Source organism: Ostrinia furnacalis, unplaced genomic scaffold (genome assembly GCF_004193835.3).
Source record: "Ostrinia furnacalis isolate ACB-3 unplaced genomic scaffold, ASM419383v2 OfSCF1083, whole genome shotgun sequence".
NCBI lineage: Eukaryota > Metazoa > Arthropoda > Insecta > Lepidoptera > Crambidae > Ostrinia > Ostrinia furnacalis.
In genome coordinates this window covers 301,573-328,507 of record NW_021131322.1, presented here as the reverse complement: position 1 = coordinate 328,507, position 26,935 = coordinate 301,573, and the positions used below count along the sequence as shown (strand labels likewise).

Below are 26,935 nucleotides of genomic sequence, written 5' to 3'. Positions count from 1 at the left end.
TTCGGGCGTTATTGTAGAGCACAAAGAAAGCTACAAAAAGAGTCTTACAAAAATTTTCGAATCTCATCGGATAGCCGAGTTATTGCCGAAAAACAAATTTTAAGCGTTTTCCAAGATGGCGGCGAAAGCTCCTAGGAAAGCTTGGTCGACAATCTCAAGTTAAGCTTTTCTAGGTATCCCCTACAACATATTAAAAAATTAGAAGCGCAAATTCATTTTCTTTTATTTGCCTTTTTTTCGGACGAAATGACTGGACTATACCGACGCCTTAACATTTTAATTCCTAACAATCATCTGGCAATATTATTGTGTATTGTAGTAGTATATAACAAGGAAGTCTTAAGCACCGTCTTATTTTAACTTTAACAAACGTCAAAAATACGTCAAACTCCATACAAAAAAACACGTCAGGTTGGCAACTGAGCCTTAGATTGCATTATAAATAAAATACATAATATTATGCTAACAAAAATATTGTATTTTATTTAGTTTCCTGCTCGGCTGCCATGTTGGTATGTCCTCGGTTATTGTCAAAAGGGTCTTCAGCATCCTCTAGGTCTATCTGTAATTAATATACAACACAAAATATAACTAGTTTGTTAAGAAACTTAAAAAAAAAAAAAAAAAAAAAATCTGACCCGACAAACTTTAAAACTAACAAAAAATCACTTTTACACGTTCCAGTATTAACCCTACTACTGCTTCGGGGCAATAAATGGGCCAGTGCTGAGAAAAAGGACGTTTTCTGGTTTCATATGTCAGATACCGGAGAGCGCAACGTAGGACGTCCGCGTCCTCCCACAAGGTGGATCGACGACCTCATAAAGGTAGCAAAGAAGGCGCTGAATGCAGGCCGCTACCAACTGGTCATTATGAAAATCATTGGGGGAGGCCTATGTTCAGCAGTGGACGTCCTATGGCTGATATGATGTTGATGATGAAAATGTCAGAGGCGTGTATTAACAAACGATGCTTGCTTAAGTGAAGCAGCAAATCGTAAGCACAGAGTTGAATAGAGCTCTGTGATTGGACCATGTGTCACCCTGTGCGTCCAAACGCACTGTGAGACCTCATAATAATGTTTGTGAATACGGGCGAGATACTGGATAGATAAGTAACGGATAAAAAACTTTACCAAAAACCGTTGATTTTGAGTTATTACTTACTTCGATTCCCTGTAAGTGTGTGTTTTCAGGGTCTTCCGATCTGTCATGGCTCATAGACATAGAGCGTTTCTGTAACAAAAACGATATTATTAATACCTACGGGACTATTCCCACCTCTCATTCCCACTGCTGTAACTCCTCTGTAGCCTGAATCTACAGCTTGACCGCCAATAACCCAATCAGTGAAGGCCAAGTTAGTCCCGGGAAAAGTTAAACTGTCATTGGACCCGCAACAAAATTGTTGAATTTTGTCGTTACCTATGTATATTTTACAAAAGTACGATAATATTTTGTTGTAAGTGGACATTTTAAAAATACTTTTAATAACTCCCAATAGGTATTTATGGTTCCAATTGTTCCATAATTTCAGGAATTTTGCAATTTTTTGTTTGCTTTACAATGTAAAAATATAAAACGCATTAAGATTAACTAATAATTTTTTAACCTTTTATTTTATCATCTCTATTCAATGCCTCACATCACAAATCTATTACTGATTAAGCTATCGTCCATCGTTTCCTTGCATTTGACTTAAGCCCCTGTCCTTCTGTCCTTGCCCTACAATACCAACCTATTCCTATTTACAAACAGCAAATCAGACTATTCATATTTATTAAAAATAGCTCTTATTACGACTTACATAAGACAATGTTTAGCTTAACGTGGTTTCGTCAGACAACGACACAACTAAACACTGTAGCATCTAATTTAGTCATAATAGACGCTATTTTTCAACAAGAGTGTGGAGTCTGATGTGCCGTTCTATGAGCATCACCAATCCGTCTGCGCCTAGGGTTACCATGGGTCTGGTTTCCCCGGATTTGTCCTAGTTTGTAGAGCGTCCGGACGGGGTTTCATTTGCTGTCCGGGATTTAAAATTTCGAGTCTCTTAAAACGCCGGGCTACGAGACTAATGCCCGTTTTCATCATCAATTCCTAATTTTTAAGTGACCCCTATAAAAACAAAATTCCTGTTATGTGTACCATAGGCACTTGAAAATTTAGGGATTGATGGTGAAAACAGGCATAAGTTTAAAAAACATGTTGACATATAATAATTCTACAATAGCAACGCAGCTACTACGACATCGCGCAATGCTATGACGGCGCCGTGTTCGATTACAGGTGGCGCTAGTTTCCAAACATATTGCAGTATAACTATCAACTGGTTGCTAAGATTCGTAATAAGATTCCTGGGTCTTAAAAGTCAATCCCGGGCGACGAAACAAAATTTAAAAAAAAACATTCTGAAATGTCCCGGGTTGTGGGCTTCAAAATCCAGGGTTTTCACGCGTCTTGTCCTGCCAAATTGTAGGGATGGCCACCCTACCAGCGCCCCTGCTACACATAAGTTCACATACCCACCTGAACGTGCATTCGGCTCGCACTTGCGCGCTGACGCGACTGCAGTTTACGACTGCGCGTCTGGCGTAGGGTTGTCGACAGGGAAAGTTTGCGGAAGATTTATGGCTCTTTAAATGACGTTTATAGAGCAAGAGCCGGGATGAGCTGATTTGCAATTTGTACGCGCTCTCTTGTTTGGTGTGGTTATTTTGGCTTGTCTGCGTTAATCCGACACTACAAATGTAATTTACTTAGTTTTTAATGGGTAAAAATTAAATAATAATAAAACAAACCTGTTACTCCCAAAAACAGGGAAAAATATGAAGACGTGTAATATTGTAGCTGCCAAATATTGCATTGGTGAATTAACCATGTATCGAATCTTTATTATTTGAATAGAATAAATAACAATAAAACTAACAGATTACTAAAGTTTTTCAGATATTGATTGCATTTCGATATAAAATAATTTTAATGGCTAAAATTAATGTGTTCGAGAATTTCGAGAATTGCTTTCCTATTGCCAAAACTTAGCAATTAAATAGGATTTTGAATATAAATATTTGGATACGGTTTGTTTGTAAACAGATGCGTACTATAATGCATGTTAAGGGCTTATTCCTATTACTACTTATAATCATGCTTTAACATTTGTATGCCGACAAAGCTGATCACGGCTTGAACACATCTTTTGTTTGTACATCATACTCCTTACCTGTGTTTCACAAATAAATTATTTGAATTTGAATTCCTAGCCTATAAATTGGCTAAAGTTAAAAAACTCAAAGTAAAACGTGAGGTGGTCTCCAATAAGCGTGTAATTCATTGCAAACAAAGCCGTAAAAAGCCAAAGAAATGTCGGTCGTTTCGTCCAAACTTATAATGCACTTTCCCTTACATTAGGGCTGCCAGCCCTGCCCTAACAGCCGATCGAGTATCGCGCCGCGTCAGTCTGCTACTAGTCACCGCCATTATCAAGGGAATACAAACACCCAATTCCATTTTCAAAAATTCAAATAACGAATCCGTTTTCTTTTTTTTTGTGAAGTTTTAAAAAAAGTCAAAATTCTACCAAAAAGTCTTCTTGCTATGAAGGATGACATCAATTTCTCCATACTACTTATTAAAGAGATCGAACTCAATCCGTGCTTGTACGACTTATCGCACCCTAATTACAATGTCAACTGGCAAGAAAAAGAAGCGATTTGGACACAAATTGGAACGAAGCTGGGAGAGTCAGGTGGGTTTTCTTATTACTTTTTAGGAGTTGATTTCAGTCGTTTTATGATGAAGTGGTTAATTTCTGTGTTCTTTGTTCATTTGAGTAGTAATTGCGTTGAGTGACAAGTCTGTTTTTACTTCGTAGAGTGTGTACTGTGTTTTTAGCTTAGAAAGTGTGTAATTTGAAGACAATTGAACATTGCAGTCTAAAACTTTGTGTATAATAATAATGGAGCAACAAGTAACGATAAGGTTTATATTGCTTTGGCGGATTTATATGGGAATGAATTTAGGGTCAAGACATATCGCAAAGCTATAAAATTAATAAAAATAAACGTGTAATCGAGGAATTACGTTATTAAGCTATCAAACAAAATTGATTAAAAAACATTGCTAAGTTTTTTCAAGTATCCGAAAACAAGGAGTGTGTTTTTCTTTAATAGGTACGATCTTATTTTAAAAATCTATATTTTTTATTTTATTTTAAAGACTGACACTAAAGTTCACAGAGCTAATAATCACTACAAAAGTTTAAAGACCATAAAACATACAAATCAAGCACTTTAAACTGCCTTGTCACCGTCACCAAAGTACACCAAAGTACAACCTAGGCATTCTTTGTTCCAGGAACCGATTGCAAAAACAAATGGAAAGTGATAAGAACCAACTACATTCGCAGCATGATCATGAAAGCCAAAGGTGCCACCAACCACAAAAAAGACTACTACCTGTCCCCTCACTTGAGTTTTCTTAACCCTTTCGTCAAGCAAAAATTCATGCCCAACCCTAATGAAGACTCCATGGACTCTATAATTCTCGACGACAACGAAAACCAGCTTAAAGTGACGAACACGAACATCCCACCGATCGAACACAATAACGGCAAAAGAAACATCTCTGAAGTGCACAAAGAAGATACGCAAAATCTGAAAAAGGCGAAAAAAGAATATCAGTATCCAGTTGACCACTTCATTGTGAAGAGGGCAAAAGATGAATACGAGGATCAGATGGCAATACACAAGGAACCCAGTGAGATGTACCTCTTGAGTCTCGCACCCCATATCAAAACCATGACTCCTCGACAGCAGTTGAAATTCCAAATCGGCGTCGCTGAACTCATAGACAACATCAAATACGGGGATATGACTTAAATGTTTTTCGATTCGAAAAAAGAACTGTCAAAATATATGTCTTCAGACTTTTGAAAAAGAACTGTCAAAATATTCTCTTGGGTTCTTCAAATGAATGTGTGTGTACCGGTGGGGCCAAACTTTAGAACAAATGGGCAAATGCTTTTTTGTATGCAATAACTAAAAAGTATAGTGATATTTATAGTCTAAGGGCCTCTTTCACGATCTCCAAGAAAAGTTCTAACTAGGAACTTCCTGACTAACACCATCAAGTAAAAGCACAGAATAATAATAAGTACTACGTACAGAAATTTTACTTCGCGATGGTATTTAAAAGAATGTATGCTCAATGCCATTAACAATATGGTGTAATTTAGCTTGTCTCAAGAGTCAAGCACCATTTTGTTGACAAACGTCAGTGATCGGCACTGCGCCGAAGCTATAGGGCTGACTTCGGTAAAATGATGTGACATGAGGTGCCAAACTGTAGAAAATGGCGTAGGAAATACATGATTTAGCATGAATTATCATGAATAATATTAACTACTTATTTACCTCTCAGTGCCTTCAGGCAACTTAAAAAAGTACATTCTGTGTTTTTTATTATTATTTAGGCAGTTAAATACTGCAGAGTATTTAGTACACCATTTTCTTTATTTTTTTCCATCGTAGTGGGTCAATGTTCGCTCGTATGTGAGGCCTTGTCGAATAGTAATCTCGTAGGGGGCCATCGTGCGTGTTTTGTATTCGATGTAAACTCGCGGAGATGAACAGGCCTAAGTATTTTAGCGTCAGTCTTGTCAGTGTCAATAATGACTTGAGTAGGTACCTACTTGACACTTTACTCAGAAGACAGTGAACGAGGCCCTGACTCTGTAAATGCTATAGCGCTTAATTCAGCTAAAGCCTGAGGTATGGTAGTGGCACGGAAGGGGTTTTTTGAGACGTCAAACGTCAGCGAGACTTCAGATATGCTACAGTGGGTCTAGTCAAAACGCACTTTAAAATCGCAAACCCATCGCAAACCAGTCGCAAACAAATAAACAAATCGCAAAAGAGGTCGATAACAAAAAAGGCTTAGTCAAACGGCAAAAAATCGAATCGCAAAGCCCTACCTATCGATAATCGAAAGACTGGATTGAAATTTCCCATACAAAGGCTTAGCCAACATGCATTTAAGACTCAATCAAAATCGAATCGAATCGCAACACCCGCCATTTTCATTGCGATTACTAAAACCCCGGTGATAAGCTTCGATTCGATCGAAAACCAATAGGGTGAGTTGCACCACCTAACTTTGAACGTAACTATGACGTTAACCGGTGTTTTTTGTATGGAGTTTACACGTTTGTCAAAGTTAAACTAAGATGGTGCAACCCGTGCAACCCACCCTAAGGTTGTTTTGACAAATCCGTATCGCGATGTCGTTTTGACAGCTAGTTTGACAGCGAAGCATAGACGTAAACAGAGAGCAGAAAGAAGGAAGAAACTAATTTAAAAAAAAAAGCTAGAAAAAGTAAAAACAATAATCGCAAAGTCATAGACATTTTTTAACTTTTATTCGATTTTGAATGAACTTTTATATCGCCGCGTCGTTGGTGGTTCAATGTGCATTTTGGCTGCCATTTTCCGATCGAATCGAATTACTGGTGACGCGGCGACTGACATTAGTGAAAACTTCCTATTGGTTTGCGATGGCATTTTGACTAGACCCACAGGTTTGTATGCTCTGTCACGTCATAATATGTCAATGTCATTATGCCCCTCCCGCGCCCCTCTCATACCTCAGCCACTGACTGATTTAGACCTATAGTTACAAATATATCTTCGGTTCGCACAAAATTAATGTTAATATTTATTGTTGTACACCAAAATAACAAGATTTATGAGCAAGAATGCCTGTCTCTAGTTCTATGCTCGTTTGGTCTATTCCCATCGTATTTTACCTCGGTGTGTGTTGTTCCTAAACTTAACTTATGGTTTCTTTATAAATGTGTGTGTACATAAGAAACTGACATTGTATACTGATAAAATTAATAAAATACTGTATATTATTATGTATTTTCTGCTGGGTATTTTGTTGTATTATTTTCTTTTTTATTTACATAGTGTCACACTGCAATGGCAACAAGAAAGGTACCTCATTAGATAGAGATTTATATTATTTGTCCTGCAGTGTACGGAAAGTTAGGTAGAGCCAAAATATAAAATGATGTTTTAAAAGTCATAGCACACTTATCAACTCGGAAAGGGCTCTACACCGTTTCGCCTTTCGCTAAGTTACGGTGCGGATAAGTAATGCGTTTTAAAGTAGTTTCATACAAAGAATACTGGTACGGTTACGATCCGTTTCCGGGTTGATGAGTATGGTCCGTCCTTCAACCAATTCTATTAATTCTACTTACAACACTCATTCTGCGAACATGCTCCTTTTTCAATGCGTCCAGTTTAGTTTTTTCCTTCCTCTTAAAGAACTCCATCTGTGAATAAATTACAAATGTTATAACAATCAATTCTGCAGATACAAATATAATAATACATGCAGTGTTTATGGTACTCACCTTATACATTATAAATATAACTATACCCAAAATGATCAGGGCTCCAAGGACTGATAAGAATATCATAAGGCCCTTGTTCTGGGCAAAAGACTGTTCCTTGTGAAGAGTGATGGTCGTTATCAACCTACAAAAAAAAATGTATAAACCCATGAGATCGTACAGTTAGACCCCTCGCCCACGGCGACTTTTTGTAGTGAATGTAGTAATGCTGTCGCGCGTTTCGTAAACGAACGACAGCAACGCTACTAACGCGCGTTAGTTGTATTTGGATCGCGCTACAGAAGTGATGCCAACGCGCTACTAATGCGCTACAGTAGCGCGACTGTATCGCATCGAACGACATCGGGGAGAGAACGAAGGGAGGGTTACTGAATCGCGTTTGCATTGCGACGGTATCGCTTTTGCATCACGACTGTATCGTGTTTAAGTGGGCGTGGGCATACAGCTAGCGACTGCATTGCGACTGTATCGATGTGAACGCGCGACAGAATCGCTACTGCATCGCTACAAAAAGCCGCCGTGGGCGAGGGGCCTTAGAGCCCATTCCCATGACAATCCCGTTTTACGGGATCCAATAAGTAATGCAATCCACAAGTGTGAGTTTGAAATTCGAATGGATTGGTTTTTTGCGGGATAATACGAACGCGGGATATTTGTGTGACAGTTAATATTAAAACACGTATATCCTGCAAAAAACGGGATACCTCCGTAGGAAAGAGCTCTGAACTTTTATTTTTGCAAAGAATTTAGAATTCCACACTACGCAACTTGAACAAAAAATATAACAATATTGAATTAGTAAAAATGTATATTGAAATCAATTATCCTGCTTTCGCCTCCGAGATTTATTTTACCATGTAGTACCCCTGTACGACAACCCAATCCGCACACAATATTCAGCGTAGTAGTATTAAAAAACAAAAGAGCGGGCAACCCCACCCCTACCACGCTGTGGGCTCGGTGTCCGAGCGGTCTCATTCCTTTGTGCGCACGCGCAACGACCGCACGCAGTATAAGAAAAATGCTTAAGTGACGTCACCAGGACGTTTTTACCGACAAAAAACGTAATTATTTTAAGTTGTGCAGTGTAGTGACGAGAATTAGACCCAACAAAAGGTTAAATCTCTTCGGCGAAAACAGGATAATTTAGATCGAACTTCACTTGGTAAGTTCGTTTGATCATTCAAATACCTTTCCTCCTTCATTATTGCAGTTGGTCTTAAATACAAAATAATATTTGAGGTTATATTCAGCTTCTCATCCACAAAGTAATCCACTGAAAAAAAAATCATTTCAGTAACTCATCAGGTGAATAAAATGGTACTAATGGTATTATGTATAATCCTAAGAAAGTATAAAAAAATCTTAAGACAATACAGGGTGTTAGGTAAATGGGTATATGAGCCGACACTAGCCCATGTTAACATGGCCATATAAATGGTAATGGTGAAGTCAGAAATTTGATATCATAATTTTATTTTTTTAAATTTTCATACAAAATAAATAATATAAAATCCGATTTGTATGAAAATTAAAATAATTAAAATGAAGACATCTGACTTCACCATACCATTTATATGGCCATNGAGCCGACACTAGCCCATGTTAACATGGCCATATAAATGGTAATGGTGAAGTCAGAAATTTGATATCATAATTTTATTTTTTTAAATTTTCATACAAAATAAATAATATAAAATCCGATTTGTATGAAAATTAAAATAATTAAAATGAAGACATCTGACTTCACCATACCATTTATATGGCCATGTTAACATGGGCTAGTGTCGGCTCATATACCCATTTACCTAACACCCTGTATAATAATGATGGAAAAACTGTCCACTAAAGTGGAGGAGGCTCATAGTCCAGCAGTGGGCTGTAAAGGGCTGTTGATGATGAGGATGATGAATATGATAATATAATAGTAATTTCAACTCGGTCGAGTTAACTGCGCACCGGGCGGCTATGACGTCACATGACGCTATGGTAAAGACGGGGCTAACGCGGGGAGGTGCGCGGGTGAGGCTTCCGGCGACTGGGACCGCAATTAACTAGGACCGCGGTCCCAGTCGCCGGATCCATAAAAAAATAATAATTTTCTTCCGGCGACTGGGACCACTCATAGATAACTTAAAAGAAAATATTATTCAATCTAAAATTGGTACAGTACTAAAATCCATGAGTGGTCCCAGTCGCCGGAAGAAAATTATTTAATTTTTACGCATCCGGCGACTGGGACCGCGGNCCATAAAAAAATAATAATTTTCTTCCGGCGACTGGGACCACTCATAGATAACTTAAAAGAAAATATTATTCAATCTAAAATTGGTACAGTACTAAAATCCATGAGTGGTCCCAGTCGCCGGAAGAAAATTATTTAATTTTTACGCATCCGGCGACTGGGACCGCGGTCCCAGTTAATTGCGGTCCCAGTTGACAGAATCCTCCGCGGGTGAGTGCGAGGGAGTCGTATACCAGCAAAGTGCGCAGTTAACTCGATCGGCTTGTAGTTGATATTTTTAAAATTAACACAAAGACTGGATTGAAAGCTTACCGATTTTATCCTTGAGGATGACAATGGAAGCCACGATCTTGGGGGCAGAACCGGGCGGCAGATCGAAAGTGCAATTGAATGTAGACTGCTCTGGTAGTGCTACGTGGTCACACTCTCTCATTGGCCCCGAAACCTACATTAATAACAAGGTAACATAATATAGGGTTTCCATTATTATATCCAGTATTATAGATCATACAAAAAGGATTGATTCTACTGCTCAAATAAGTACACCGTTCAAATCTTTAAAAAAAATCCATACAAATTTATCATCACATCACTATTAATCAGCGAATTCATACAAGATTTTTTTCTTTAAAGTTTATTGTTTCTGTAGCACAGTTGTTGTATTTGAGCTCACTCTTAAGATTTTTTTTTTATAAATATCTTTGGACAATTTCATATGTTATGCTTGTGTTATGGGTGCTAGCTTAACATTTAGAAAGAAAACATTTATTACGATGAACACCACTTAGTTAAACAAAGAAGGTATATGGATAAAAGACAGAAATAGCAGATAAATAATATAAAGAAATAAAAAGTGAACTGAGCAGTGCTACCCTGTCGCAACAGCGATGCCTATCGCAATGGGACTCCACTCAGCATATGCCGTGGCCCACGGTGGGGAAGGCCACGACGCTGGTTTTCAGTGTGCCCCATGCCGAGTGGAAGTCATGGACACTAACCTAAACTGCATACCGTACATTTGGCTACTGTTTGCAAAGTCTCCATAAATAATAATCATCTAAAGCAAAAGTAGTAGCATTTTTAGCAGTTGAAATTGAAATTTCAGGATCTTACCCTGCTTGAGACGATATAAGGCATGTTCTTAATAACTATCGTAGCCTCAACATTCTTCCAGTGTACACGGCCTTTGTTATTTATCTGAAATTAAACGTAATAAAAATTACTTCACTTTTCATTTTTATGAAATTAATGCATCAACTTATTTTCTTTACTGTCCACTGTCCAGCATCCAGCTTTAGTCTTTGTTTCAGTAAGGTACAGTGTAAACTGTATACAACGACACTTATGAGACTGAGCATTTTTCGACGTTATGAAAAATGATCGCTAAATGGAGTGACACGGTAAAACACATATAAAACAAGGTAAACCGAGAAAGTAAAAAAAAAATTCGACGTTACAAGAAGTTATGCGTTGAATTTAGTGACGTTATAAAGGGTTGTTCCTTTGATACTTACAATATACTCATGCGCATCGTCGATAGTAGCGACATTTTGGTCTCTAATTTCCGTATCTGATATATCTTGGTTGTGAGTTAGTCTGAAAAACGTTTCAATAGTAAGGACACACACGCACTAAGTAGGTAGGTACAAATAGGATTCAGTATTCGGCACGGGAGGGGTGATATTGATATAAAATATGACGTGACAAAGCATACAAATCTGATGTGTACCTAATTCTGAAGTCTAGCTGACTTCTTTTTTTTTAACAAATGCTCACCTTTTCACGAATACGTCGTCAGTATTGAGCTGTAACTTGAGAGCAAATGGCATAACGGTAGGGGTACCCTTGCCGCAGTATTGGAACAAGCGAGCTTGAACATTTATCTGCTCTATATTGCTCAACGGCTGAGTCACATTAAATACTATGTTGATTGGGTACTGAAAAAAAATTACACCAACCGAATTGAGAACTTCCTCCTTTTGTAGAAGTCGGGTAAAGATAGATAGATAAAACGTTTATTTGCAAAATAGTATGGCTGTCGTCATTTCAATGAAGACAATGATGTTATGAGAATAGGCTAAATGATAAAACTTTAATTTTTTTCTCCGTCAGACAAAAAATAATGAACTTGGACAAGTTATATTTCCAACTTTTTTCATAATCAAATAGATACGGTGGTGTATATTAGGTTGAAATGTTGCATGAGGTAACGCCTGTCTCTTATTACTTAAAATGACGTCGCGCGACATTTCAACTCAATGCACCACTGAATTGTATGAAAAAAAAAACGAAAAAAAACTAATTGAAAGAAAATTACGACCTCAATCCGAATTGCAAACAAAATCTTGCGTAAAAAAATCAAAACAAATTAATGAGAAACTATTAATAGTTTACCTGAGTGTTTCTTCTAAGAGGCTTTGGCATCATACATCTGTACCCATTACCGTACTTGGAACAGCCGAACTGTGCGATTGGTGGCCCGGCAATTTCAACCATAACACATGAGTCGTAAGAGCTATTACCTTGGTTCTTTACTAAAATTGATACCGTGACGAGCTCGGACGATCCGAGTAGGTAGCTTTCATTCCTGAAAACAAAAGAAGATCATACAACCGTTTATCACTTCATTTTATCGATTTTACGCGATAAGCCCATACATTTGTCGTCTAAAACCATCGATAAGATTTTATCACGGCGCACATCCTAGCCCGGCAGGATTCCGAAAAGTCGCTCCCGCTGTATGCTTACATCTTTCAAACTACGCACGATTTTTATCATTTCAGCAATAGATAAATTCAAGAGAAAAGTTTATAAAGTTAAAATACAGTGTAAGCTCTAATAACTATATCACTACTCGAGGGACTGAGCAGTTTCCGACGTTAGATAGAGTGGTCGTTAAATGGAGTGACACGGTAAAGCGGATAGAGAACAAGGTAAACCAAAAAAAGCCTTGAAATTTTGACGTTATAAGGAGGTTGTTGTTAAATCGAGTAACGTTATATAGAGTTTACATGGTACGTACTTTCCAGACCAACCGATGGTCATCGAGACGTTTGGTTCGCAGTCCTTGTCTCTGCAGCGCCGGGAGATGTCAGCACTTTTTTCCAGCACACTGTACGGGCTCGCCACTGCCCAAGTTACGTTAAATTCTATGAAAAAAATATTAAAACAGTACTGATTATAGACAAAGTTTTTATTGCACACATAACTAATAAATCACAGGAAAATTAAAAAGTTATATGTGTCATAGTCAAAGGTCGATATGCAGTCTCTTCGCGGAATGACTGGTTTATCCTAGGTTTGACCAAGGCCTTCAGGCAAACCCCGAAGTGAATTCTAATTTCGGCCTTTGACTAAGTCAAACCTAGAAATGCCTAAACTGTTCAGTCAAACGTCGAAACTAAAATAATCTGTATCGGGCTTTGCCTAGTCAATCCTAGAAACGACTGGCAGACTCGATCAGAAGTAGACAGCAAATAGAAAACCGGCCAAATGCGAGTCGGATTCGCTCACGAAGGATTCCGTGCGACTCTGTTCTTGTATGGGAGCCCCCCTTTTAATATTTATTTTATTTTAATTTTATGATTTATTTTTAAAGTAGATATGCAACTAAATATTATGTAAATATTTCAAGGATTCACATGTTTACGTTTTAATATCGAGCAGAAAACTGCAAAAAGTCACGTTTACTGTATAGGAGCCCCCTTAAATATTTAAGTATTTTATTGAATTATTTATTTTTAAAGTACCTAATTAAAAAACTAAATCTTTTGAAAATGATTCATGAAATACGAGGCTGGTGACAGACAACATTTAGCGAAGTATAGTAATAGGGTCCCGTTTTAACTCTTTATCCTTTAAGGTAACAGAACCCTAAAAATTAGTAATTTCAAGATCGGTCTAGAAACACTGACAAAGAACCGCAGTAAATAATTTTAGTTACTCGTACCTTCACCGACCGTAACGCCTATGTAATAAATTCGAGATCAGAATGAAGTATAGTTTAGTTTAAAGTCTTAATTGAGGTTTGACTAGTCAAACCCCGATTTCATTAAATTGAGTTTCGACCTTTGCCTGACCAAATTAGTTACTCCTAGGTTTGACTAACATTCTTTAGTCAAAGGCCGAAATGTTTGGGCTTTGACTAAGACTTCTAGTCAGACCTGAGGATTGACTAGTCAAACCTAGAAGTGCCGGAACTTCGAGGTTTGACTATAACATATGCACAATGCACATTGTAGTCAATAGGCGGTCTTATCCCTACGAATCAATTTCTACCAGACCACACAGTGCAAAACGGATGACAGGTGGAACAAAGGTTAAGTTTTATGAAAAGATATTAGTTATTAGACCAAGAAATCTACTTTCATTGTAATGATTTGGAATGTACAACCCGATCAAGTTAACTGCGCACCACGCTGGACTCTCGCACTCACTCGAAATGACGTCACGACTGCCAGGTGCGCAACTGCGCCTAACTATACCTATAACCCGGTCGAATTAACTAATTCGACCGGGTTATAGGTACTATTTCAGTGACACTAACCTGTTGAGTTTAACATCTCAGTTTCCTCCATTTCCGCTGTGGTATAGAATTTATACTCATGTGGGTCGTTGCCAATCTAAAATTCACCAGTTGCTTTTATTTAAATCATAATATGCATGTAACTGTTGTGTTTATAAATAAAATATTAGCATTGTACAATGATATTTACTATAAATAAGCCTAAATTAGTAATTATCCTACACCTATCCCGTTTTTTTTCTTTGCATCAAAATTTTAAGAAGTAATTATGCTAAAATTTACAGTAATTAACCCTTCAAGACGAGTATGATGATATTTTTTTACTAGCTAAAAAATTCCACTTTTTGTGAATAATACATATTATTAATGTAATAGAATAAACTTAATAACAACTTTACAAATAAGTAAGTATATAGGTATTTACTATTTATTTACCAATTTAACCATCACATCCCGGCATACTGGTTCTTCTGTGGTCCCATTTAACACCACACTATAACTCAGTTGGGAAGCTTCGATATTTGCACCAACACCAATCACTTTGTTGGATATTTTCAGTTCTAAAAAAATATTTTTTTTTTAGTAAATGCAAACACCAAAAAATTGTAAAAGCGGGTACTTACTCGAATAAAAACTTTTAAGCTTTAAGTGTTTCACTTCTACACATACACTCATAGTGAAGTTGTTGTCTTGCTCTCTTACTATCTGAAAACAAAACAAAAGTAGAAAAGGTTGCTTAATGGCCTAAGCGTTTATCGCACCATTTTATCGATTTTTATCGATTTTACACGATGAGCCCATACCATATTTTGACGTTTACAATCATTCATAAAGGTTTAGCCAAGCCAACGCGATAAGCCAACGCGATCAGAGGCCTAGTGTGAATTTACATCAAACGCGCTCAGATGACATTAATGTAATATTACGGATTGTACAGCGCCCCTAGCGGAAACGTTCAAGAACTAAAATTTTCATACATTTTTATAACGCACTTACTAGTGAGGACGTTGATGTAAACTCACACTCAGCCCACAGAGTGCCACAGAAGGTTCGGCCAAACCAACGCGATCATACGCGATCAGCCGGCGAGATCGCGATCAATGCATTTAAGTCTGGTCGCCATCGCTGCACGCCGGCTGATCGCGTTTGATCGCGTTGGTTTATTGATCGCCATCGCTGCACGGCCGGCTGAGTTGGAGCAGGAAACTGATACCTATTAAGTGATTAAGGTGATTATCATAGGCTTATGACGATGATGATAAGTGATATGAATGATTCCATATTACCTGGTCTCCCTTTTGGTCCAGGTTAACATTTACTATCATTCCCGGTATACAACGCAACAACATTATTTTGTCGGATCCTGGCGATCCAACTGCTAATTCTGTAATGAAATAAATATTATAAAATTCATGTGAAAATTAAAATTATATCATGAATTTAAAGCAAGCATACTTACGACATAACTCAAGCTAAGCGCTAAGGCATAATTTATCGCTATAAAAAATGTTGCTGTGAAACCTTCGATCAACAATACCAAACTAGATATCGGGTCAGCGCAAAAATTACGTTATTCGCGAAATAACAGCGCACGTAAGAAGTGATTTCTTATTTAATTAACGCCAACTCACAGTAGATGGGAATTCTAGACTATAAAATATGAAATTTATTTGATGCCAGACGAAAAAAGATAAAAGAACTGACTTCTCAAGTGCGCTCTTTTTTCCCGAGATGGAATTGCGCACTCTGATCGAAGTGTGCGACTGTGGTGCAACACAAAAAATGTGCAGCCGACTTTACGGACAGCTGGCTAGTCTAAAAAAATGATAAAGTAAAATATTTTCCGATATGGATAAGTATAATTACCATCGCAGCCATTGTCATCCAAGTCCGGTATCACCTGCAGACTATATCCAAAAGTCTTAAAATCGCTGTGCGCGATTCGCTGTTTGTACCTCAACCTTGACAGTGTTGTTTCCTTGACACTGCTTGTTTTATCTATTAATTCTTTTTTCACTTCAAAGCCAGATAAAATGTACAAAGCTCCTTCCCCTGAATTTTCATAAGGCGCGCTCACAAATATTTCTGGAAGTAAAAGAAGTATAAATCCAAGACAATATTAATATTTTATCTATAACAATTTTTTTGATTGATAAGCATCAAGCTAAACATTGTAGTATAGTACATGATATTAGAATAAATTTTGGTAAGCCTGCAGTTGTCAAAGATAGAAAATGATACAGAGACAGTCAGTTGGGGACCTTAGACCCCAAAACCATAGTAAAGAAGTGAAAAGTTTAACAGGCGGAGAAGTGGTAGGGATTTATTAAGCTTCAACCAAAACAAGGCGTCCAGCCTGTGTCTCCTGTGTCCGCGATAGCGTGCACGGTGGCGATCACTGCGCGTGCAAACGCTGTTAATACTGCCGCGTTCGCGTCTCGAAGAAAGTCCGCCATTTTAATAAACAGTACCTCTAGTACGAAAAACTTTCGAGTTCGTTTCGTTGCGTATTCAAAGTGTCATCGAAAAATTTTGTATGAAAAATTAAACAGCGCCCCCTATATTATAGCCGCCCTAGGGGGCGCTGTTTAATTTTTCATACAAAATTTTTCGATGACACTTTGAATACGCAACGAAACGAACTCGAAAGTTTTTCCTACTAGAGGTACTGAAACGTCAAAATAACAAGTGCAATCTGATCGCCACCGCCAACTGCAGACGCTGCACCAGATACAGTGGCCAATCAAACACGCGTGGAGACCTACACATAGGTATTTTTTATTAGTAATTTGTGTACTAACAAATTACTAATAGTCCGGTTAGCCCCTCGTACTAAGCTAAATATGCTTGTATCACGAGTGAGCTCACCACAATAGTCGAGCGGCCGCGGGGACCGAACCCGCGGTCTCCGGATCATGAGTCGGCCAGTCCGACCCCTTCATCATTCGGCTTTCGTAGCTTCAATATTCATTCACTGATCGACCACCTGATCGCCACCGTGCAACCGACGCAGGCTGAACGCCTTGATTTGGCTGAAGCCAAGTTAAAAATCTTAATTTAGAATTTTGTAAAAACAAAAGCATACCAGGCACATCGTCCCCGTCTACGTCGTTCGCAGCTATGGCCGAGCCAAATCTCGAGCCTCCTTTTACTGCCTTTATTACGCATCGTCTGCCAATATCGTTGATAAGAGCCTTTAAAATATAACGTTAATATTAATTTGTGGCAATTCAGAGGTCCTCAACTTTATTATTTGAGGACCAATCAATGACAAAATAATGAAAAATATAGCTTTGATCGTTGTTTGGTTTTCATTAATTTTTTACCCATGAAAAAAATTTAATAACTTCCAATAACTAACAAGTAAAAGCACATAAGCCCTGTTGGACATAAAAGAATATTTATATTCACAAACTATTCCCTTGCCGGGCAACTGCTCTTACCACCTGAGATAAGAGCTAGTGCTAGTTTTTTGTATCGAGTTTGACAGACTTTTGACGTTTGTTTAAATATGTAGTTAAAGTAAGATGGTGTACCTAACCCAGCCTTACACATTACTAAAAAAATATATGTGTATCTGACGGCCGGCCGATGGGGCAGCAAGGTTCTGGAGTGGAGGCCTCGTACCGGAAAGCGCAGCGTAGGACGTTCACCCACAAGGTGGACCGACGACTTCATAAAGGTAGCGGGAAGGCGCTGGATACAGGCCGCCACCAACCGGCCATTGTGGAAATCATTAGGGGAGGCCTATGTTCAGCAGTGGACGTCCTATGGCTGAAAATGATGATGATGATATTTGTGTCCTGGAGCAAGATCAAACGCGAAGCTCAAGACCGAACTCGATGGAGGACTGTTGTGGACGCCCTCTGCCCCATCTAGGGGACATAGGACTTTAAGTCAAGGAAGTCATATGTGTATATTTTTACCTGATTGCCGCCCATGTAAATATACAGCGCACCAGACTCGTGTGCGCTCTCGCTAGCAGCGTGCGCGGGCGCACCCACCAACAACTCCGAAAGGCCATCGCCGTCCAAGTCTACCGCAAACATGGCCGCTCCAAACATCGAACCATAGTGTGATTCAGAACCAGAAATGGTCAAGAAAGTTTTTTTCCCCCCAAATTTGTTTGTTTGAAGTGGTACCAAGAACAGCTTTGAGTTCGCATACCTGAGGAAATGTATCTAGAAGAAAGGTTACAACTTTAAAGGTCTATTCATATTATCTTATTTCCTCTACTTTTTTCCTTTGCTGAAAAACTAACTAAAGCCAAAACTACTGTTTAATATCTTAAGGGTGGATTCGACCAAACAAGAGTAAATATTAATCTCAGATTAAATGGTCAGTTATTCGACATTTTCACATATTATATATCTCCCATACTGAAACTGTCAATGTGCCAGTTAAATACCATGAGTTATTCTCGGATAAAAGTTTGGTCGAATCGGGCCTAAGCCTAAGAAGCGTAACAAAGAAAAATGTAGTTTTTATGGATATTGTGTTCTTAATATTGTATGTTTCTTTATACCTACTGCAGTAGAATGTTACTTACTGTATATTTAGATTGTTCTAAATTATAAGAACTGATTGCATACAATGTTGTTTTCTTGTCGAAAAATTTTCCAGCAACCATTGAGGCTCCTGAAAATTGATAATGAAATAATATGCGACAAAAAATAAAGTACCTTTATGACATTTTTTCATTTTTATTTTTTATGCATAACTTACCAAGATTATGGTCGTGTCTAAACGTATTTCTATTGGAGTTAACGGAGAAGAAGGAGCGCACGGGTTCCAGAGGACTGAGGGAGTTGATCGAGGATATCCCTCCGGATCCGGCCACCTTGGCGATCAGAAGCACCTTGTTCGACTGGTCCACTAGAGTGCGCCACCCAGTCCCGTGCTGAATGTCAGCTGTGAAACATACGAATACCATAATTGAATAAACACATGAAGAAACCATTCGTTTTAGCCAAATGACATCCACTGCTGGACAAAGGCCTCCCCCAAGGACTTCCATAACGACCGGTTATGCGCGGCTGCCCACATCCAGGCTCTTCCCGCCAACGGCCATAGTCACTACGAACTATGTGCCCCGCCCACTGCCGTTTCATTTTAGCAATTCTGCGAGCTATAGGTCGGTCACTTTGTTTCTCCTGCGGATCTCCTCATTTCTGATTCGATCACGCAGGGAAACTCCGAGCTCCATCGCCCTTTGGGTGACCTTGAGCCTTCTTATGAGGCCCATGGTAAGCGACCACGTTTCAGATCCATAAATCATCACTGGCAACACACACTGGTCAAAGACCTTTTGTCTTGAGACACTGCGGTATATCGGATGTGAGCATATCTCGAAGCTTCCCGAACGCTGCCCAGCCGAGTAAAGAAACCATACTAATTATTATCTAGTTTTATGTTCTACTTTACTTCGTGTGACGATCTCGAAGTAGAATTGAACTCTTACGTATGCTTTGACTCGAGGGCAGCCGTGAAAAGAAAAAGAAGCAAATATACAAGTTCTTTTTCCTTTTTTTACATCTCTTTTTTTGTTACCTATTTTGGTTTGTCATACCATTTTAATGAATCAAAAATAACATTACCATGATTTTCTAATCTTCCTCCAGCTACAAATTGTTCTATAAGTCCGTGGTACCGGTGTGCGGTATCGTTGTGCATGAAGCAAGTGCCAAAGTACTCGTAACTACGAATCAACGTTGGCCATAGTGGTGCGCAAGTCTGCAAAATAAACAAAAAGTAATAATTATTATTTTGATACCTAATAAAGACCGTATTATGAAATTCAGTTAAATGCAGCATTCATTGGTTAAATATTCTCATATTGGGTTTATCTAGACAGCAGCGTGTCAAGCCAAGTTACCAATCACAGGACATAAGACCATTTGTACACAAGCTGGATTGCACAATCTTACTTTAACTATAGTTATCAAACGTCAAGTCTAACTGCATACAAAATTTTAAGTTTTCTATGTTTCTGTAGGTATATTCGTATGTAACATGATCACGGTAGAACTGCAGGATTTTACTAATTGATTTTGTACGTGTACCTACTACTAATACTAATATTAGATACCTATCTACCTACGTTAGTTCCTATATATGGGCGGTAGAAAATCCTAATGGATATGTAAAATATTTTTAAAACTTACAAAAAAATAATCTGGCGTTGCGGAAACTGACCACCCGAGATTCAATTTTAAATCTGTATAATTATCTGAAAAAGAAAATCATAATAAGTATGGTCAGCCAACAGCAATAATAACTATAAATATTGTTGCAAAATTACGCCTATTACTTACTTTTAGACTCATTGGCATCAATGTACAGTCAGCGTCAAGTAGTTCGTAACATCCAAAGCACGGTAATACTATCATACAGTATTGTAACTTCTTAAAAACGGATGAAACGCAAGCTTTCCTTCGAAATTCAAATCTCGGTATGCGCTCGACATGCAAAATTCGGGGGTGTCGCGAATGTGCCACAGTAATAAACGGACGATGTGTTGTTTTTTAAAACAGTTTTTTTTTATACAAATAATTACAAGTACCTATTTATACAGGGTGTTAGGTAAATGGGTTTATAAGCTGACACTAGCCCATGTTAACATATAAGCATGTAAATGGTATGGTGAAGTCAGCGATATCATTTTTTTTAATTTTCATACAAAATAAAATTTATAAAATCAGATTTGTATGAACATTAAAATTATTAAAATGATGATATCAATTTTCTGACTTCACCATACCATTTATATGCACATGTTAACATGGACTAGTGTCCGCTTATAAACCCATTTACCTAACACCCTGTATAATAATCAAGCATTTTGTACGCCTCAGTCGAGGCGCATACATTTTACGGTCGCAAATTTATAAGATTTGTTCTATATCTTAACACAATTTTTTTTTTATTAAAATAAATCTACTAATGACAAGACAACATGCATTTTTATCCTATTTCATTCACAAAATAAAATAAAAAAAATACAATCACAAAATACATTCACACAACTAGATAGAAATTCTAAGTAGGCAGATGTAATGAAAATAGGGTCTGCAGGTGGGCAACCCTATCGCATGTTGTCAATTGTCATACGGTGACGTACCGCGCGGCTGTTGACATTTATTTCAAAAATATGGCCGAGTTGGAATACTGTATATAGCCTGACCAGGAACATAAAAACCCTGGCACAGAGGCGCTTCAATTGCATTTGATAGTGCAACACTGAGTACAGTCGTACCTGTGTTAAATTAATAGGCTAACTTTATGTATCAGGATTCAGGATTTACGGGCTAATTTGATATTTTCATAAATTAACGAATAATATTATTAAAGATAACCTGATTTAAATAAATTAAATGAAACCATCAATCGAGCTAGTAGGATTTATTTTATTATTCATCAATAATCAAATTCAGAACATGAATATTCAACTGCAATGTCTGCTCATGAACGCTTCAAACTCGGTACTTCTTTCCCAATTCCATAAAATTCAAAACTTAGAAAGTGACAAAATACTTTAAAATAGGTAGTTGAAACAGACTACAGCTAATTTTCATAGTGGACTGTACCATACGATAAACATGTCAGTCAATTTGACAACCTTTGTCGGAAACATTATTCAATGAAAATATTGTCCGAACCCTTAGTATTTCTCTTCGAAAAATACATTAACACATCGTGAACCACTTTTCTTTCACGACTATAAAAATATTTTAGCAATTTAATTCACAAAATCAATTGCACACATTTAAAATAAAGTTTGTTTACACTTTGACAACAATAGACTGACATGCAAGGTGACATGTCAATGAAGTTTTCAGTTACTGTTGCCATTAAAAGAAATTAGTACCATTAGTTTTCCGCAACATGGCGAGGGTTTTTATGTTCCTGGTCAGGCTATAGTTTAGATAGTATTATAGTGTCCAAAGTAGCCAAAAAGTTCGCAACATCTTTGTTAAAATTGGAATAAGGTTTTGATGTAAGGTTTTTGGCCAGTGTCACGAACTATTTGACGCTGAAAGTGTCTCTACATCAGCCCAACGGCTTTGTACTGCCGATTCGAGGGTTGGTAGTTCAAACTCCATTTTCCTTTAAATTTTTGTGGGGAATCCAGTCTTAACACAATATTATTTTATACCAAGCATCGTACTTATTTATCTTAATTGGAAGGATAACGGGACTATCAATAAATTCATCATCATCATCATCATTTCAGCCATAGGACGTCCACTGCTGAACATAGGCCTCGCCCAATGATCTTCTCCAATGAGAACTGACGGCTGATGGGGCAGCAAGGTTCTGAAGTGGACGCCATACGTACCGGAAAGCGTCGGACGGACGTCCACCCACAAGATGAATGCTAATCTATACTTATAATAAATCTGTAGAAAGGTCAATTCTGTACATGAAATATATTTTCAAAATAACTATCAGGGGGTGATTAGTGATCGATACTGATGCCAAAAATGCAGTCAGTAAATTTTTTGTCTGTCTGTCTGTCTGTCTGTCCGTTTGTATGTTCCTTATAGAAACAAAAACTACCCAACGGATTTTAACGAAACTTGGTACAATTATTCTTCATACTCCTGGGCAGGTTATAGTATACTTAGGAATTCCCACGGGAACAGAAATTAGCGGGAAAATCCTTTTGTATAAAAAATCTAAACCGCTTAAGTTAGACGCTTGAAATTTGGCATGCAGGTACCTTAGTAAACTAAAATCTTAGTTACAACAGGATATTGCAAAATTTCCACGGGAACGGGAGTTAGCGGGAAAAAACATTTGTATGAAAAAATCTAAACCGCGTAAGATAGATGCAGGGGGTAAAACGGGATCCACGCGTACGAAGTCGCGGGCGGCTGCTAGTGTATAAATAAATAAATAAGATATAACAATAAAAAGCTGTGCATATAAAATCTTTACCTCTACTATACGGTGCTAATTTGTTCACATCTATGTCAACGTCTCCACACTGAGTAGCGGGGTTTGACAGCACGTCATCGAAAGGGCATCTGAACACCTTCCCGGTGAGGTCACTGTGCGGTGCACCGCTCACTGAAAAAAATATAATTTTGAAAGAAAGAAAGATCTTTTTTTAGTTATTTTGCAACATAAGGGCTTGTTCCCACACGGAAATATTCCGGTTTTTTTTATGGAACTGTTTCAGTTAAATTGATCGGCTGTACTGATATACGTTTTAAAACATCCAAAAACTGACCCTGTATGTGTTTTAAGTTAAAATTCAGTTCAGTTTTTGCATGTAAGTCAGAACAATCGACGTGTGAATGTCCAACTTTATTTTTACTTTTTTTTTAAGGTACAGAAACCAAAATCAAATTAACATTCTTGTATGTCTAATGCAGTCTACCTATACGCCAAACCCGCCTAATGCTGGTTTTCTATCCCAACTAGGTAATATTATAAATGCGAAAGTAACTCTGTCTGTCTGTCTGTCTGTCTGTCTGTTACGCTTTCCCGCTTAAACCTCGCAACCGATTTTGATGAAATTTGGCATAGAGATAGTTTGAGTCCCGGGAAAGAACATAGGATAGTTTTTATCCCGGTTTTTGAAACAGGGACGCGCGCGATAAAGTTTTTCTGTGACAGACAAAATTCCACGCGGGCGAAGCCGCGAGCGGAAAGCTAGTATTCAATAAAGTAAATTAAATTTGACAGTTGAAATCCAGATTTGGACAAGGATTGAATATGGGAAACGGGCGTTAATGTGTTCAACTTTGGACATGTTGTCAAAAATCATATCTGTACAAGTCGTCGACATAATTATCTATACTTCTATACTAATATTATAAAGCTGAAGTTGTGGAACATGACGCTCAACCACCATAAGGAGTTAGAGCATTTAATTTACACAATCTTGGTTTGTCTATATATACTGGGCAGGGTAAAAAACTTCGTCACCGCGATGCAGGATTGTATGCGCGGTGGAGTTTGCCATAGTAAGATCGTAACAGCGCCATCTGTTGGTACGGTTTGTAGTGGCGCAATTTATTAATCACAGTTTGTTTATTTGGTTGAACGCGCTAATCTCAGGAACTACTGGACCAATTTGAAAAATTCTTTTTGTGTTGGATAGTCCGTTAATCCCTGAAGGCTTTAGGCTATATATCATCACGCTAAGACCACTAGGAGCGGAGCACCAATGAAGAATGTTTCAAATCAGTGATTTTTTTCCTTTTGAGAGCTGACGCTGCGTAAACGGTTAAAGTTTCGCATAAATTATGTATGATAGGATTTTCCCCTTTAAAAGTTCTACAAAAAAGTCCGCTACAGCATATGTCTATCTTTTATGGTTGGCTCACTGTAACCTTTTTGTCTGGATGTCTGGATGTTTGTTCCTCTTTCACGCAAAAACTAATAAACGGATTTTGTTGAAACTTTACAGTATTATTATTTATAACCCAGGCTAATATATAGGCTACAATTTATGACGATATGTGACAAACTAAATTTCAATAAATAGTTAAGAGGTGAGAAATATCCTTAAAAACGCCATCTATCGACGTGCTTTTGACGGTCGTAAACATTCATGAGAGCGAAGCCGTGAAACGTATCATTAGTCCTAATTAGGAACTAAATATTACATTTATAGAACTGTTCATAATATTTAAAATTTAGTCATTATAGATATTTTATGTAATTGAATAATTCACTGTGTTTAAACGAGCAAATCAAAGTCTAAATTAGTGACCGCCATCTATCGACGTGCTTTTGACGGTCGTTAACATTCATGAGAGCGAAGCCGTGAAAAGTATCATTAAAATTTTATGTAACATTTAAAAATCCTATGAGAACTTTTTCGACTTCTACACGGACGAAGTCGCGGGCAAAAGCTATTTGTAAAATCATCATCATCATCATCATCATCATCATTTCAGCCATAGGACGTCCACTGCTGAACATAGGCCTTTGTAAAATAATTAGACTAAATTATTAAAAGTGCCTACCCAAAGTCATTAGTCCACGCGGACGAAGTCGCGGGCACAGCTAGTTTTGAAATAAAGCCGACTTTGGTGTGTAGAGTCTTTAAAAAAGTCAACGGAGTGTATTTTTACCCAGGCTTGTGACTGTTCCGTTCTGTTGGTAAGCCAAAGAGAATCCAAAGGTTGTGTGATCACGCGCAGGGTCTGGTATCAACGTTATATGGGAGTGCTCATGGAAGAAAATGCTGGCCGAAGCTTGCAGGAATAACCCCACAAATATGCTGACACTTCCTGAAAAACAATTTAATTACATTATGAATATTCAAAAAATTTATATGTTATAAAGTTAATATTTTTTTGAATATACTGCTAGTGAGAGTGACATCTCGCTCGCTCAGTTCTTTGTTGCTCTATCCCGCTAGGTAGGTATATTAACTTTATGGATTAGGATGAAATTTTATTGTAACCTAATTTAATTCATTTACGGGTAAAGCTAAGGCTGGGTTGCACCATCTTACTTTTTTTAACAAACGTCAAAAGTCAGTAAAACTCCATACAAAAAACACCGGTTGTCGTTATAGTAACGGTTAAAGTTAGGTGGTGCAACTCAGCCTAAATGCAACTAAATAATCAACAGATGAGAACTGAACCTACGACTTTTTGACGACCGCTCTGGGTCTGAGCAGTGGTACTTGAGATTAGACCACATGAAGGGGAGAGAGGATCTGGGGGCACGGCAGTGCCCCCGCCAAGTCGAGCAAAAAAGCTATAAATTATCATCATCATTCAGCAATGTATCATCTTCAATGTAAAAGTATGTAGGTATTTAATTATAAATTAGAATTTTATGTAAAAGTTGTAATAACTATAAGTACCTATTGCTATTTATGTTTTTACTTATCACAGGTTAAAAATGCAAACCGCAGGAAGCCATAAGGAAAAAACGACGAACGATTTGTAAAGTTAACATTTACTCGAACTATACAGGGTGTTAGGTAAATGGGTATATGAGCCGACACAAGCCCATGTTAACATGGGCATATAAATGGTATGGTGAAGTCAGAAATTTGATATCATCATTTTAATTTTTTAAATTTTTATACACAATAATTTTTATAAAATCCGATTTGTATGAAAATTTAAATAATTAAAATGAAGATATAAATTTTCTGACTTCACCATACCATTTATATGACCATGTTAACATAGGCTAGTGTCGGCTCATATACCCATTTACCTAACACCCGGTATAATATCCTAATCTAACGTAAACATTAAACAATAATGACACGCCATTCTACATACCTAGGCGTTTTAGTTTAAATTCGATGTAATGTTTTTCGTACTCATGTAGGTAACCCCATCGAATATAAACCAAAAAGCATTCATATACATAACACAAGTAGATAAGTATTCATGAAAAAATTATATCTAAGAAAAAATAGATAAATTCTAATTGTTCCACTTACCTTTCATTGTAATCAATATTACGGAAGTCTTCTTTTTAAATCCAAGTTATAATAGGTACATAATGTTTATTAATTTATTTAGAGACGTAACTATGATACATAATGGCATAAATGTTATTCTCCTGTAAAATCCTAAGTATGACTACCCAATCCAGGAAAAACAAACCGAATGGCAGTAAGTAAACAGATTAAATAAGTATATAGTACAGTAAAATGACAAGTTTCTTGAATATATTTTGAACTATAAGCCATCAGAATAAGATTCAAAATGAAAAATAAATTTGAGTTTGCAGCAGGTTGATTGATTGCCGCAAGC

General features: G+C 37.5%; 2 protein-coding genes across 2 annotated transcripts; one reads left to right on the top strand and one right to left on the bottom strand.

Moving 5' to 3' along the window:
* Window positions 1–349: 349 nt before the first annotated feature.
* Window positions 350–26,775, bottom strand: LOC114351078 (integrin alpha-PS3). Its single transcript, XM_028302125.1, has 25 exons — window positions 26,620–26,775; window positions 25,283–25,441; window positions 23,133–23,264; window positions 20,357–20,421; window positions 19,790–19,925; window positions 18,918–19,103; window positions 18,742–18,830; window positions 18,119–18,373; window positions 17,278–17,386; window positions 16,059–16,277; window positions 15,479–15,576; window positions 14,816–14,897; window positions 14,628–14,752; window positions 14,214–14,289; window positions 12,690–12,816; window positions 12,062–12,254; window positions 11,444–11,604; window positions 11,182–11,263; window positions 10,781–10,864; window positions 9,980–10,112; window positions 8,614–8,698; window positions 7,423–7,546; window positions 7,267–7,341; window positions 1,167–1,235; window positions 350–562 (listed from the first exon to the last, which is right to left on the bottom strand). The coding sequence occupies exons 1-25, from the start codon at window positions 26,624–26,626 to the stop codon at window positions 482–484; spliced, it is 2,952 nt and encodes a 983-aa protein (XP_028157926.1). The 5' UTR covers window positions 26,627–26,775; the 3' UTR covers window positions 350–481.
* LOC114351079 (uncharacterized) lies at window positions 3,375–5,070 on the top strand. Its single transcript, XM_028302126.1, has 2 exons — window positions 3,375–3,750; window positions 4,359–5,070. The coding sequence occupies exons 1-2, from the start codon at window positions 3,600–3,602 to the stop codon at window positions 4,880–4,882; spliced, it is 675 nt and encodes a 224-aa protein (XP_028157927.1). The 5' UTR covers window positions 3,375–3,599; the 3' UTR covers window positions 4,883–5,070.
* Window positions 26,776–26,935: the final 160 nt, after the last annotated feature.